At 28.4% G+C, this 14,837-nt stretch overlaps 3 protein-coding genes across 6 annotated transcripts in view; 1 reads left to right on the top strand and 2 right to left on the bottom strand.

The window, feature by feature from the left end:
* Window positions 1–14,837, top strand: part of Cad99c (cadherin 99C) — a 116,310-nt gene that overhangs the window by 59,562 nt on the left and 41,911 nt on the right. The window lies entirely within an intron of this gene.
* The window catches only part of LOC140662998 (uncharacterized protein C15orf61 homolog), a 71,549-nt gene that overhangs the window by 38,969 nt on the left and 17,743 nt on the right, over window positions 1–14,837 (bottom strand). The gene's annotated exons all lie outside the window — the stretch shown is intronic.
* LOC140662994 (uncharacterized) lies at window positions 1,052–7,034 on the bottom strand. 4 transcript variants are annotated; one of them, XM_072886821.1, is made up of 4 exons: window positions 5,464–7,034; window positions 4,826–5,155; window positions 3,174–3,218; window positions 1,052–2,563 (listed from the first exon to the last, which is right to left on the bottom strand). In XM_072886821.1, exons 1-2 carry the CDS (start codon window positions 6,743–6,745, stop codon window positions 5,139–5,141), a joined length of 1,299 nt encoding a protein of 432 aa, XP_072742922.1. In that variant the 5' UTR covers window positions 6,746–7,034; the 3' UTR covers window positions 1,052–2,563; window positions 3,174–3,218; window positions 4,826–5,138. The 4 variants fall into 4 exon arrangements, with proteins under 4 accessions (XP_072742922.1, XP_072742919.1, XP_072742917.1 ...); XM_072886818.1 differs by having other exon boundaries at window positions 4,826–5,187; XM_072886816.1 differs by having other exon boundaries at window positions 4,826–7,028.

Consider the following 14,837-nt stretch of genomic DNA (forward strand, 5'->3'; position numbering starts at 1 on the left):
AGATATTTATTTGATTTTAATTTATATATTTACATAATATGATAAAAACGATAGAAATATATATACCACCTTAAAGTGCAAACGTGTTCTATTTGTTAGCATAGAAATAATAATTTCCCAATGAAGAAGGCTCGGGAAAGCTGAATAACAACGGAGTAATATTCAAATGAGCAATTTATAACTAATTTAATTTATTACTTAATTAGATTATATCAATTATACTTATTCCTAATTTATAGTTTATTATAAAACTATAAAGAACAAAATATTTGATACTATACATATTTTATAAATCGTTAAATATTAGATATAAGATACAATATATTTATATGATAAGAAATCGATTAACAGAGCGCATCGCTACGCAAAAACGACGTGCTATTGCTCGCTTAATGAGACATGAGCCATGCATTTCTTGTGCTATCTATTGAAACGTTCTCTATATAATCCCCCATCGTTCTCTATATAAAATTATGAGCCTGTTTGATTAATTCTCTTCATAATAAGCTATTCTTAACCGTATCAACACAGCAATTATTTATCAAATTTTTCAGGTAATATATTCGGATTAAAAATCGAAGCAATAGAAATTTCCTCACGATATATTTACAAGTTATGTTTATTATTACTATGTTATTACTTAGTTATTTATATATATATATATATATATATATATATATATATATATATATGTGTGTATGTATGTATGTATAGATTAAATTTAATTTTTAATTTTTACAACTTAAAAATATTTTAATGTAATAATATTTTTATTATATATATATATATATATATATATATATATATATATATATATATATATATATTAAGTTGTAAAAATTAATAATTAAATTTTATATATACACATATATATATATATATATATATATATATATATATATATATATGTATAAATTTAATCTATACATACACATATTTATATATATAAATCACTAAAAATACTTTAATATAATAATATTTATATATATATATATATATATATACATATATATATATGTATATATGTATATATATATGTATAATAGTATGTGTGTCTCATTACTATATCTCTATTGATATATAGTATAACAGCTATTAAAGCATATTATTATTAACATTATCTGGTGCTTATTTTGTTATACTATGTGAAATCAAAAAGCTTTATATCTATTGAGAAGTGAAACAAATGTAATTTTTTTACACTTTCGCACTTGTGTGCGCATATGCAGAGATCTTTATGGGTAGGGTAAAGACTGGTACTATTACGTTTCTTGTCAAAAATGCATCTTTCCTATTAATAGAAAATTCTTGAAACTGCATCATTTTTAAGGTATATTATTTTTTAATCAATCATTTTTAAGATATATTATTTTTTAATTTGCCAATACATTTTCTTTTGATTTCTTATGTAAATGGTAGTTGGGTACTATAGGGTATTATAGGCTGGGCTATAAGATACCTTAAATTAGACTCATCAATAAAAAGATAAATTTAGTAAAAAAATTTACACTTGTTTTTTAGAAACACTTTCATCGTAATTTTAGTTTACAAAAATCTTATAAAATTTTTGAAATTACTTTTTTCCTAATTAAAATAAACAATTAGTTTAGGCTCCAATAAGAAAAAAAATATATTATCAAAGTATAAAAGTCAAAGCTATACAGCAGATAGTGCGAGCAATTATTAATATATATTCAAAATTAGAAAACAAATTCAATTACAATACCAAACTTCAAGCCTTCTCTTTAAGATCATTTTAATGGTACGCAAACGAAATAATTAAAACGTCATTAACGATGACAATATCATGTCGATCGAAAAAAAAGTAAAAATCAAAATCAAAAAGTATAATATTAAAAATGTAAATAGTAACTGCAAAATGTATGTCTTAATGTCAGGCAAAAAGGAAAAATCCATATTTTAGTATTGTTTTTTATTTACAACTTTTAACTAAATCTCATAATTTGTGTCTACTATCTCCCCATATGATTAATTATACAATTTTAATTATGTTTAATTTAATTATACTTTATTATAATATTGACTTAATAATATTTTAATTAAAGGTATAATTTTAATAATTAATAAAACATAAAATATTTTATAAAAAAAATTTGAAAACTTTGCAATTTTCAGATACATTTTGCCTCATTACATTTGTAATATAGAGATGTCGGAAGCTCAGTTTCGTACTTCTTAGTTAAGCACGTTAAGAATCTTATTACTAATGTATGAGTAGTGAGAAGGCAATAGACATTACGAAATCTAGTCGGAAGTTGTAAATAAAGAACACCACAGTTTTATACAAAGAACAATGCATAAGAATTAATTAATTGTCAAGCATAAAAAATATAATATAAACTTGAGTATAAGAGTCCGCAAGCTGTAAACAATAAAAAAGAAAACGCAATAAGCTCACTTTTCGCAGTAAAATCTTCGTAATGAAAGAATTGGCCAGTGTGCAGCACTCAAATCATGATAGATGATCAAACCACGTATGAAATGTGTTCGAATGTACATTTTGAAGCAGAAACATTATTGTAACGTCTGGGGTTACCACATCCTGTAAATAAAAGTCAAACAGAAAAGAGCGTGAGAAAAAGACAGATTGATATAAAATTTGTTTCTGTTTTTGTTTTTCGCTATATGAAAATGAACGTTTTGTAATATATAATAATCTTCAATTCTTACAGTTTAATCAAAATATTTTGATATAATAATTAAATTTTACAACTTAATAAAAGTTTTTTTAATAAACTAATTAATTTTTACAACTTAATAAAAATATTTTAATATAATAATCTCTTTATTTCCCATTATATATAATGCTGAAAATTCGAAAAATATCACGGACATTTCTTGTTATTTATTGTAAGAAATAATTGAAAACAATTGTTAAATTATCAAGTTTATCGAAATCATGATATAATATCAAAGATGACATTATTCAAATAATTTATATGTGTATACATATAATATTATTATTAACACGTTTTTTCATAATTCGCAAATTAAAACCAATAAGATACATTGCATAGTATAGCATACATCGAGTACATCTGAAATAAGGGAGGGCTCATATTATCGAGAAGTTAAACAATTATTAAAATAAATTATAAAATTATATTTAGTGCACGGAATTTGTATTTATACTTGTATTTGTATTTAACTACCTGTATTTAGCTAGGCGAAAGCTATCCGATTTCCTTGTCACCTTACTAAAAATAAAAACACATATATATACAAATATAATTTTATTGCGTACTTAATGCTTATTATATCGCAATTACTCCTTAAACGTTATTCGTTAAATTCAAATTCATTGGTCCATATACTAGAAGAATTAAAAATCAGAAAAGGTAATGTGCCAAAACAATTGATTCTTACTCATAACTGCAAAATGCTATATAAAACAAGTGAAAATTCACAAGAATTTATGTAAAAGATACACCGTAAAGATTAGTATTGAAAAAATCTAATATAAGCAAATCTATTTATAAAAAGATACAAATAAATATCAAGATCTTAGAATGTCGTTTACATTTAACAATATGCTCGTCTGTCTGATAATAATAAAATTTATACCTATAATTTAAAAATTTGTGACAAATAAAACATATAAAATGTTTGATAAAAAATTATTGAGATTGATAAGGCTCTTTTAATGTTTACAAACAATTACTCTGAACAAGAGCGGTTAAGGGTCACACACGGGTGGTTGTGTGTCGTTTTCGTAGAAATTAAATTTTTCTGCGAAACTGATTGGTACACGAATTTTTCTACTTGGTCTATTTACCAAAACTAATCTTTATTAATTTTCATATTCGAGAATTTTAATAAACCTTCTTTACTCGACTAAAGACATAGGTGAGAAAGATATCGCGGCGAAGTCGTTGAATCCGGAATCGAGTCTTTTGCTTACCGTGCGACCAATCTTATCAGTCAACTATTCAACTCCACACTTTTTATGATTTATTAACATTCTCGAATATGAGAATTAATAAACATTAGTCTTGGTAAATACACCAAGCTGAAAAATTCGTGCCCTGTGCACCAATCAGTTTTGCAGAAAAATTTAATTTCTACTAAACCGACGCACACAATCATTCATGTTTCGCTCGTAATTGCTCTCTTTCAAAGTAGCTATTTGATAAAACTTTTTTGAATATATTGAAGTTTATTAAGTTTCTCAATATCAAAAAAATAGCTTACACTTATTTTGTTTATGTAAAATTATATATTACATAAAATATAACGTATATGTAAAAAGATGAATCTTCACTTTAACTCACAAATTATTTATTAACTTTACATTTTTTAAAATTTTGTATTGAAAAGACTAAAAATGCTTTTACGCAGTCTTAAACTTATATATATCAAAATATATTAAATTTATTAACTTTTTACAAAGCTGATCCTTTATTTTTTAAGATGTCAAAAATTTTTCTAGATTTTTTAAAATTGTGTTTTTTGACACACAAAGGGACTATTATAAACTTTAAACCATTAGTTATAAAAAATTATTGTATTAAAATATGTTCTTATTTATATTAAACTTTTATTTAAAATAACTTATATTTTTTTTTATTTAATTTAATTAAATTTAAATTAATCTTAGATTTAAAAATTACTTCCAAGTAGAATAAAAAATTATCGTTTATTACTGGTAGCAGCTACAAGGAAAAGCAAAGAAAAAGATTCTGAATCAAAGCTATTAGTAATAAATGTATACGTATAATATATATACTTTGCCAATATTGCACAGATTAAGCTAATGACACAATAAAAACTTAGGTATTATTAATAAAATAAAAATTTTACAAACCTGTCTTCTACCATGCAAATATTATTTTAAATGTTTTCAATCTCGACGTCATCTAAATCTGGTCTTCTTGATATTTACACTCTTAGTTTTTTGTTTGGGATAATCCTTTCATAACTTTATTTTACAATTTATCCTAGCCTTATGTCGGATTATTTTTTCTTCCTTTATTATCTCCGATTTCAGTGTTTTTTGCGTTTTTAGTATTTTAATGTTTACAGTATTTTCATATATTTCTTAACATTATTCTCTTCTAGGTTTCTTTTTAATTGGTTCGGATGATTTTTCAACAGCCGTGTCTTCTTCTCTTACATTTTTATTTGACTTCAATGGCTGATTAACAAAAAAACTTGTTGACGAAGGATCTACTGAGCAAGGTTTGGCTTTAATAATTTTATTCCAGGAAAAATTTTTAGACGATATATCTATCCAACGTTTACAGATTGAATCGAGATTGACAGTGGGATGATTTCTTACAGTATCGTTAAATATATATCTTAAGAGTTTAATAATGTTTCGAGTTATTGGTTGAAGTTCTTTTGTACATTCTACAGGAAAAGGCTCTACTTTGAATGGATCTCTTTTAACGTCTTTTAAGAGTAAAAATTCCTTGCGATTACTAAAGAGTAAAATTACTTTACCGTTTTTTCTTGCTTTTTGTTGATGTTCGCTCACATGCTTTATAAAAAAGTCTTCGTACCATGATTTGAAAATGTTTTGTACGTTTTTGAGATCTTTTTCTGACTTCAAAATCTTTGCGTGATGTTGGTTGCTCAAATATTGGACAATTTCTTTACTTTCATATTTATGAATAAAATAAGGTGGTAGTTTATTACTAAGGGAGGCATTTGTACAAAATATAGTAATTAGTTCATCATTTTTCAATTTGTCTAAGTTAACGTGAATTCCTTCTTTAGATGTAGATGACCTGTTCTCGGAAGCATTCTTCCATGTAAAAGTCGTTTTAACCATACTATAAATATTATCATGATTAATATTTTCCTCTTTAATTCGCCGATTGAAATAATTAATAAAGTTTTTAATTCTCTGTTGTTTACTTAGACTTATTTTTTCTTCCGCTTGTCGATGTATTTCTGGATTGTTACTTTCAAGTATTTTTGGTTTAATAATTTTATTCCAGAAATAGTTTTCAGACGACATATTTGTCCAATGTTGACGGACTGAAGCGAGACCGAGATTTCCATTAACTATCACATCGGTCACAAACGTATTTGATAACTTTTTAATAGTGTTGTATGTTATTGGTTGAAATTCGTCTACATATCTTGTAGAAAAAAGCATTACTTTGAATGAACCTTCTTGATCGACTATGGATGAAATTTTCTTTCTATCACTAAGGAGTAAAATTATTTTATCGCTTTTTCTTCCTTTTTGTTCTTGATATTTATTCACACACTTTTTAAAACAGTCTTCGTACCATATTTCGAAAATTTCTTTTGACTTATCTCCTTCTGAATTAAAAATCATTGTGTCATAATAGTTGCCCAAATATTTGACAGTTTTTTCACTTTCACATTGATAAATAAAATAAGGTGGTAGTTTATTACTACCTGTGGCATTTATACAAAATATAGCAATTACTTGATCTTTTATAAATTTGTTTATGTGAACGTGTAATTTTTTTTTATCTTTTATTTTGTTTTCCACAGCCGTCTTCCACTTAAAAGTCGTTTTAACCATATTATAAATATTATCATGACTAATATTTTCCTCTTTAATTTGCCAATTGAAGTTATCAATAAAGTCTTTAATTCTCTGTTCTTTACCCGGACTTGGTTTTTCTTCTTCAGCCTTTTTACTTGGACTTGTTTCTTCTTCCGCTTGTCGACTTGTTTCTGGATTGTTACTTTCAAGTATATCAAAAGTGTTTTTATTGGTAGGATCACCGCTAAATTCAGCCATTGAAATATTGCTGTCTTATTTCCACAAAATATCGATGCGTTGTTGAGTCGAGGGAAATTTTGCTTACGCACTTGACTAATACATATAGATATATTATATAATATACAGTTTTTTATAATTGAAAATTATGTTAATAATTATTATTACAATAATTTTTTTAAAACAACTTTATATTTATATACTGTGTGTTACTGATTTAAAAGACACTCCGAAAACTTGTGCTATGTGATGTAAGCTTTTGAAGTATTGAAAATATACTAGCAACTGAACCGTTGTTGTGCTTAATTGCTCTTGAGAAGGACTTTCCGAAATATAAATGTAAACCAAAATATTATTCAACAATCGTTTATCAGTCGTCTCACTGACAATAATATTTTCTTATTTCTTATGTTTACTGTTTATACGTACATTACCATCGGCTAAAATATTTATATTACTTATGATTAGTAACATGATAAAGTTAAAGAAGAAAAAATATGAAACTATGTTAGCAAACTATGCATTATACATATCTTTTATAATGAACTTTGTTAATCCATTTTATAAATTACTTTTAACATGGGGAGTTGTATAAACAAAGCATAGACCAATACTATATTTTTCGTTAAAATACAAGCAATTTTTTCTTTTCGAAAAATTTTTGGAGATGCATTATTTCGAAATAGATTATTTTTTAATATGCCAGTACAATGTATTTGCTATTGCTTAATTCTTCATAATTACATTTTGGTTATTCCGTTTTAATGTAATTTTACGATTTTCATTTTTCGTAATTAGTATTAATATTGCATATAATAAACATTTAGAAGATATTGTTTTGCGTTTATAATTACTGTTAAATTGATTTATTTAACTGCAATAATTTTTTTTATAAGTGTGCATTAAAATTATCACAAATATATATGTATACATATGAACCTGGAATAACTTATTATTAATAGATAATCATAATATATAACTTTTAAATTAAATATTTTAATTTTCTAAAATCAAAGATTCTTAAATCGTAGTATAATTGCGATTATTTCAATATGTCATTATTATATAAAAATATGTAATTTGTGTTTATTTATTATAATGACATTACACACATAAAGTGAATACCAGTTTACTTACATCATGCAATGTACATCACTTTTCAACTTATAGCATTATACGAGTACATATATTAAATTTATTAAAATTATTACATTTAAATTTTTTCGCATTTTTTAGGAAACATTTTTTTTTTAATTTACAAATTTTATTACTTTACACAAGACATAGAAACTAAAATTTTATAAAAAAATTATTGCTAAATATTTATTATAAATCTTCGGATCTCATGTAAATTTCTGAAAAAATAAAATACTACGTGTGCAAAAGCGTTGCTTATGCAATATTCTCGGATATGTAAAATACGATTTTCGCTTATTGTTAGAGTTTCGCTGATTTAGTTGGTTGCATTGTACGAAGAACTAACGACGACAACGACGGATTTCTCATCAAGTAAGGAAGACTCACACTCTTCTTTCTACTTGATCGCAGATTTACTGTTACGTATTGTTGCAAGTTGTGTTCATAAATTCTATGCGAATCCCAGAACGCAATTTTAACGACGTACCTAACAATTACTGCGGAAAGACGAAAAGAAGTTTAACTTAACCTGAAGAACAACGAATTTGTGCTTAATTTAAGATTTCCGAAACTGAAACTTAATAATTGAACTTTACCATTATTACACATTAAACTTTTAGTACCTTAACTTAAAATGTATATGTATAACAGAGAATAATGGCGTTGTTTAAAATATTAAATCAAATTCAGAAAAATTACGGAGAACTTTTATTTTAATTGTTAGTAGAAATTGTTAAAACTTTTACTTTAATAAATTTATATTTTTTTATAATCAAAATATATCAATGTGCGATTTTATTGAAGAGTTAAAGAAAAATGAATTGTCAGTTTAAAAAAAGAGAGAAAAAGAAATTTGTATTTGAGTACTAATATATATATATATATATATATATATATATATATATATAATATCGTGGTTTGTATTGGCTTAAAATTAATTTGTTTTGCCAAATATTGAAAGGGATTCTACTTAAACAGAAATTTGAAAAAAATCTCGTTTTTCCAGCGAATTTATAAAGTTCTGGAGTGGTATCGTACAGTGACTGATAGAAAAAGATATTCGTTTCTTATCACATTGGTTACGGAACATTTTTTAAATTCTGTCATTTCTCTCTCTCTCTCTCTCTCTCTTTCTCTTTAATGATTTTAAACTTTTGTTCAGAATGCTCTACGAAGCATACAATCACGTTGCACAAAGCGATGGTTCTTTTCAATAATACAAATGATGATGTTTTGTCGAATAAACGAGTGCTCTTTTGATAATTTGGATTATTTAATCCGCTTGCATCTAGTTGAGAATGGCGGCATAACACAGAATAATGCAACGTCACGTAGAGTGCAGACTAAATACTTCTTGGCACTACATTTTCTTTTCTCTCTTACGGTGGTTACGGAGCTATCAGATAATAATACAGCGCTGTACATAATCTGATCCGAGTAGCAAGAAAGTAATACCTTCCTGACCGAGAAATTACACGGTTCTGGACCGGCGGGTTAAACAATTCCAAGTGCGATTTCTTTTGAAATCTCTTTCTTCCTCTATAGTGTTCGGTTTCACATTAAAAAATTTAAAAAATATTTTATATGTTATAAAGTATTTTTTATATGTATAATTACTTCAAGAAAAGCTATATCAAATTTATTTTTGATTTATTGTGTTATTATTAGGAAGTCACCAATATCAAATAAAACTATAATTGATGGGAGCTTAGATAGATCTTTAATTTATTTGATAATTAAATCCTTTATTATCAAAAGAAGATGAAGAGAGACCATTTACACATACGTATTATTTTCGATGTGATACTAGTTTTACTTTCCATTCGTATCAATCTCAGGCTTCTCGGTTTTCCAAAGGCTCATATAAGTCTGAAACCCTATCTTTACGCTGGGCGCGCCACATCGTTTACACGTGCCCCTTACGCGGTATTTGATTTTAAAGTTAGAATTAATGGCTATCGTTATTCGCGACCGTCATTAATCACGCCCGAGCCATTCTCCCGGAGGAATGGTTCGCTTCAATCGCGCGAGCGCGATCGCGATGAACGGAATTACGCGGAAGACGTTGGCGAACGCGGTAGTGCATCGAGCTAGAAAGCCTACGTTAAGTCCCCGCGATTATTGCGATCAGCCATGCAACGCGACTCGCGCGGCGTGCACGCCACGCGGGATTCCACAGCGGTGCACACAACACGAAAACGTCGACGTCCGCTAAATCATATTCAGATTCAGTTCAGCTGTTAAACCCGTCTAAGGCAACGGCGAGTCCCATGCGCCCGGTTCGTTGCCGCCGGTGATTCTTCCACGCTAGGCTGATCAAGCCAGCTGTTATCATTAAAAGCGAGACTTCCGTTTCGTGTTCCGGTCACTCGGTCACTAATAACTTCGTCGCCGTTCGGTTGACACGGCATGTGTAGCCGAAAGTGTACATCTTTTAATGCAACTTTGTTGTTCTCGATATATGGGAACGTTGCAGAGAGAATGTTTTACGTTTATCGCACTTTCACGTTTATCCACGAATCCTTCGTCGTATATATAAAATAGATTTTTTTTTTAGTAATTATTAAGATACAATGTCTCATGTAGCGTTTGCTAATTAAATCTTTCTTTTGATTGAAATATTTAATAAAGTTTAATCTTTGTTTATATTAAAATTACAGTAAAATTTATATGATATGGAATATAAATATTTTAGAGTAAATATTTATTTATTCAATTATTTAGTTTTTTTGGAACCTGTGTGTGAATATGCAAATATTACTTCATTTACAACGATGTTATTTTATTATATATGCCACGCTCGAAATTGCGTTGAGATTTGCTAAACAAGTGGTGTATAATAAAATAAAAACTTTCAATTTTTGTACAATTTCCGTACATATAATATTATGAATTTGTATCGCAATCAGGATGAATCTATCATGCGGCTAATATTACTCGTCCACATCTATCTTTACTGTTACTATTATTATCATCATTTTTTCGTTGTACGAGAAATGTAGATGAACTTTCCTTCCCCTGGAAATATTATTAATAACACCCTCTCTTCTCTCCGAGCTTCCGAACGATGATGAGTACCGACAGAACGCAAAATTGCTTTCTCCTCGTTTCATTGATAAATGATGTCGACGGACACTAATTGAGAGCGATCCGCATCTTTTGCTCTTTTCGCTAGTGGGAATATCATAAATCATTGGCGCTGATTTAATTATGATCCACGAAGCCATGCTGTAATTAGAGAAAAGCTTTACAATGATCGTAGATCATCGATCGATATCTACACCTGTTTCATCTTCGTATATAACGCTTCTCTGTTTTATGCTATTGTCCATTTTATTAATTGCCTATCGTGCATAAAATATTTTTATCCGTCCTTGATATAATGATTAATCTATTTTGTTCAACATTAAATTATAAAGTCTATTTGTGACGGTTGGATAATAATTTGATCGGCCATATATTTTTACTTCGCGCCTATTGTAAAATTTGCCGGGATTAATAATGTGCTCGGGAGACTTGTTCTATTAAATTTTAAATTTTGTTCCACTCTTTTCCCCCGAGCTTTTTTCATTCAAACATTCCTGTTTGATGCCAGGGGATCGGTTTTAGCATGAGCGAAAGGTTTTCAAAAATTTTTCTCGCATGGCTCGAATGTGATTAAATTCATTAAAAAAGAGCGAGTGAGGTAAAATGCGCGATGACGTAGCTCTATAAAATCTAATCCAATAGATTAAAATCGGTTAATTATAAAAGAATCTGCGGAAATGTGGAGAGAAGTCGAAAGCGATCGATAGAACACAAGATTTCGCTTTCGGATTCGCGTGAGTGTATCATCTCTCTTTTCTCTTTCTTCTCTTTCATTCGTGAGTCTGTTTTTACACGCGCACGTATGTACAGAACGCGAGTGTTGCTCGAGGCCTCGGACTTGAGAGGCCAGCGGAATTTTATAAATTGTAGGCGATGGCGCTATGTGAATCTTATCTGCATCTCGATCGCGGCAGCTGATTCCTCGGTTGGGGGCGAGATAGCTTTCAAAGCGGCCAAGTCATATTTTAATGAACAATAAATAATCAGAAAATGTCTGATTCGGTTCATATTGGCCGCTCATCTTCATGATGTAGTCTGTATCGAGAAATCAACAACACAATTGATAGATTTTGTGATATTTTGGAGAAAGCAAAATATTTATTTGTGATCGTGAAATGCAAAAGATTGATGATTCTATATTAATTCAAAATTATGTCTTTAGCATTCAATATATCCATTCACATTTAATTATATGGGAAAAGTTTTTGTATATAATTCTTTATTATATATTAATATATCATTATATCAATATAATATTATATTTATATAATTATTATAAAGATATAACATTATATTTAATCTTTGTACATATTAATATTTATATAAGAATTGTATATATTATATATATTCTATATAAAAATTTGTATATATTCTTATTTAATATAATTATACATTTACATATGTAATTCTTTTTATTACATTGAAATAACGATGAATCGTATGAGCGCTCTAAGTGCAATGTGGCATTTTCTTAATTAATTGTATTACGACACGCGTAAGTCCGCTATTATCTTATCACGGACGTAGGTGCGCAGCTCGGGAAAAAGCAACGTACACAATAAAGACGGGAATCTTCTCTCTCGCGCGCACACATGGACGTTTGTGTCTTCAACTAGCATAGTTTATTAACTTGGCCACTTTTAATAGCGGAACACAAAACGATGTATCTCTGCGAGCGGGCACGCACAGCTTAGAAGACACGACATTCGTGCGCAATAATCCACGTCGGGACGATAAGTATAGGCTTCGCCTGGTTCTCTCCCCTTCTGTCAGGGACACCGTTTTAATTCAAAAATACCGTACCTCCCTTTCCCGCTCCTGCAACTGGCTTGCACACTGCATTCTCGCGGTGATCGTTCTTTATAACCGGGGATTAACAATGAAAAACGTTTCGTTCGTATCCATATGAGAGCAAAAACAAGCGCGTGTCTTTCCATTGTGTCGTCGTTTTCGTTTCCACGAAAAATATGTTGTTTTCGTTTCTGTGAATCGGGAGCCATAAACTGATTAAAATCTATTTTTACGCCGTGCATTCTCGCACAGTAAAATTATAAATTAGATGATATTAAATATTTTTTTTTACGTATAAAAATGTACCTATCATGTTAAACACGGATGTTAATAATTTATAAATATATTTTCAAACAATGCAAATCAGTGTATCAGGTATGAATATAAATAAATAACTATAATAAAAACTTTTAATAATAATAATTAAAAAGAAATATATTAGACAATTAATATTTTAATTTTAATACAATTGTCAATTTCATTGAAAGACTACTGTAGTGTGTTTTAAAAATTAACGAGTGTGACTGGATTTCTGTGATGATAAGTCATATTCTAAAATTATTCTCAAAAAGAAAACGTACGTAGACAAAAAAAATTACATTTTAATTAACGAAATATATTAACGAGATATTTAATTTTGTGCTTTTGTTTCTGGCTTCGTTAGCGATACAAATGTCGGTTAGTTTTATTATTTCCTCCTCTTTCGGCTTTTAATTCTTGCTCCAAGCAAATGTATTCAAAACGGAAGAAGAATAGCAGCTCGAAGGGCAGGTGCATCCTTGCAACAAACACATACGCACACACACGGTCGAGGCGCGATACCTTAGCTATTAGGATCTATTTGTGTAGAGTATGGGCCATTTGCGTTGCAAAGCTTTGTGCAATCACTGTACTAGCGGTTTAATTATTGCCTCGTAAAGCGGACAACACATTACATTTGCATTGTCCCGTGGCATAAACACATTGTATAATCACCAGTTGATCAATTTAACTCTCAATCAGATATCGAATCATCTTATCAATCTGTTAGAAAATTACGTACAGAATACTGATAAGGCTAGCTGATTTTCACGAAATTGTAGTGTACGATTTATGTTGATAAATAATTTTGAATGCATTAACATATATATATATATATATATATATATATATATATAATACCGATTTTATACATTTGAAATCTGAAACTATAGACACTATAAATAAATCACTACTTGTTTTATTATTTACATTATAATATGCAAATTAATATAAAAATTATTTTATTATCTTTATATAATAACATCTCCAAGAAATACAGAATTTTGAAACTGGATTTTTACTGCCTTTATTCAGCAGTTGTAGATTATGCACATTATTTCATTTAAGTAAAAATAAGAGATATTACAATAATAATTAAACCGAACAAAATTATATATTATAGAATTCTATTCTTTATGATTATACTCGTTAAATTTTATCATAAATTTTGGCGTCCTTCTGAACAAAAATAATTTTTATTCTATTTAGTAATCTAAAACTAGTATTTTATATATGTATTTCCTAGTATTTACTGTACTTATATGTATGTCAAGTCGCACGACACCTCAGAAACGACCACCGGTGTTTCACAACGTCCTACCGTGGGTACCGATTTACTTCCGACTTAGATAGAGCTGGACTGAGACACGACTGTACTTTCGCGATTAATAAGGTAGATAACGAAAAGTCGAGTAATTCAGCCGTTGTGGAAATACGTGACGGGTGAGCGTCAGCGTGTAATTCTTGAACAAGGTGCACTGACTTTGATAATATATTTCCTGAAATTTATTATCTCAGATCGATGCGTTACATACATACGTCTATTTAACAGCTGTTTTTCTACGCTATCTATCTAGTAGCGGATCTAAGGATAATGAATTAATTGCTCTTGAATTGATATAATTTTCAAGCACATAGTGATTTATGTAATAAGTATTTAATTTACGAATTGTTGGATAGTTTGCGATTTAAAGTAAACCATATGTTTTCGCAAAAGAAACATAGAATTTGGATTATATAATATCAAATTTAAAGTAAACATCTATAGATATTTCCCGATAGTGCGCTAGTATAAGTT

This window comes from Anoplolepis gracilipes, chromosome 2 (assembly GCF_047496725.1).
Source record: "Anoplolepis gracilipes chromosome 2, ASM4749672v1, whole genome shotgun sequence".
NCBI classification, from domain to species: Eukaryota; Metazoa; Arthropoda; class Insecta; order Hymenoptera; family Formicidae; genus Anoplolepis; species Anoplolepis gracilipes.

Coding starts and splice junctions, on each gene's coding strand:
- LOC140662994 (XM_072886817.1), bottom strand. CDS start 6,745: ATGGCTGAATTTAGCGGTGATCCTACCAATAAAAACACTTTTGATATA.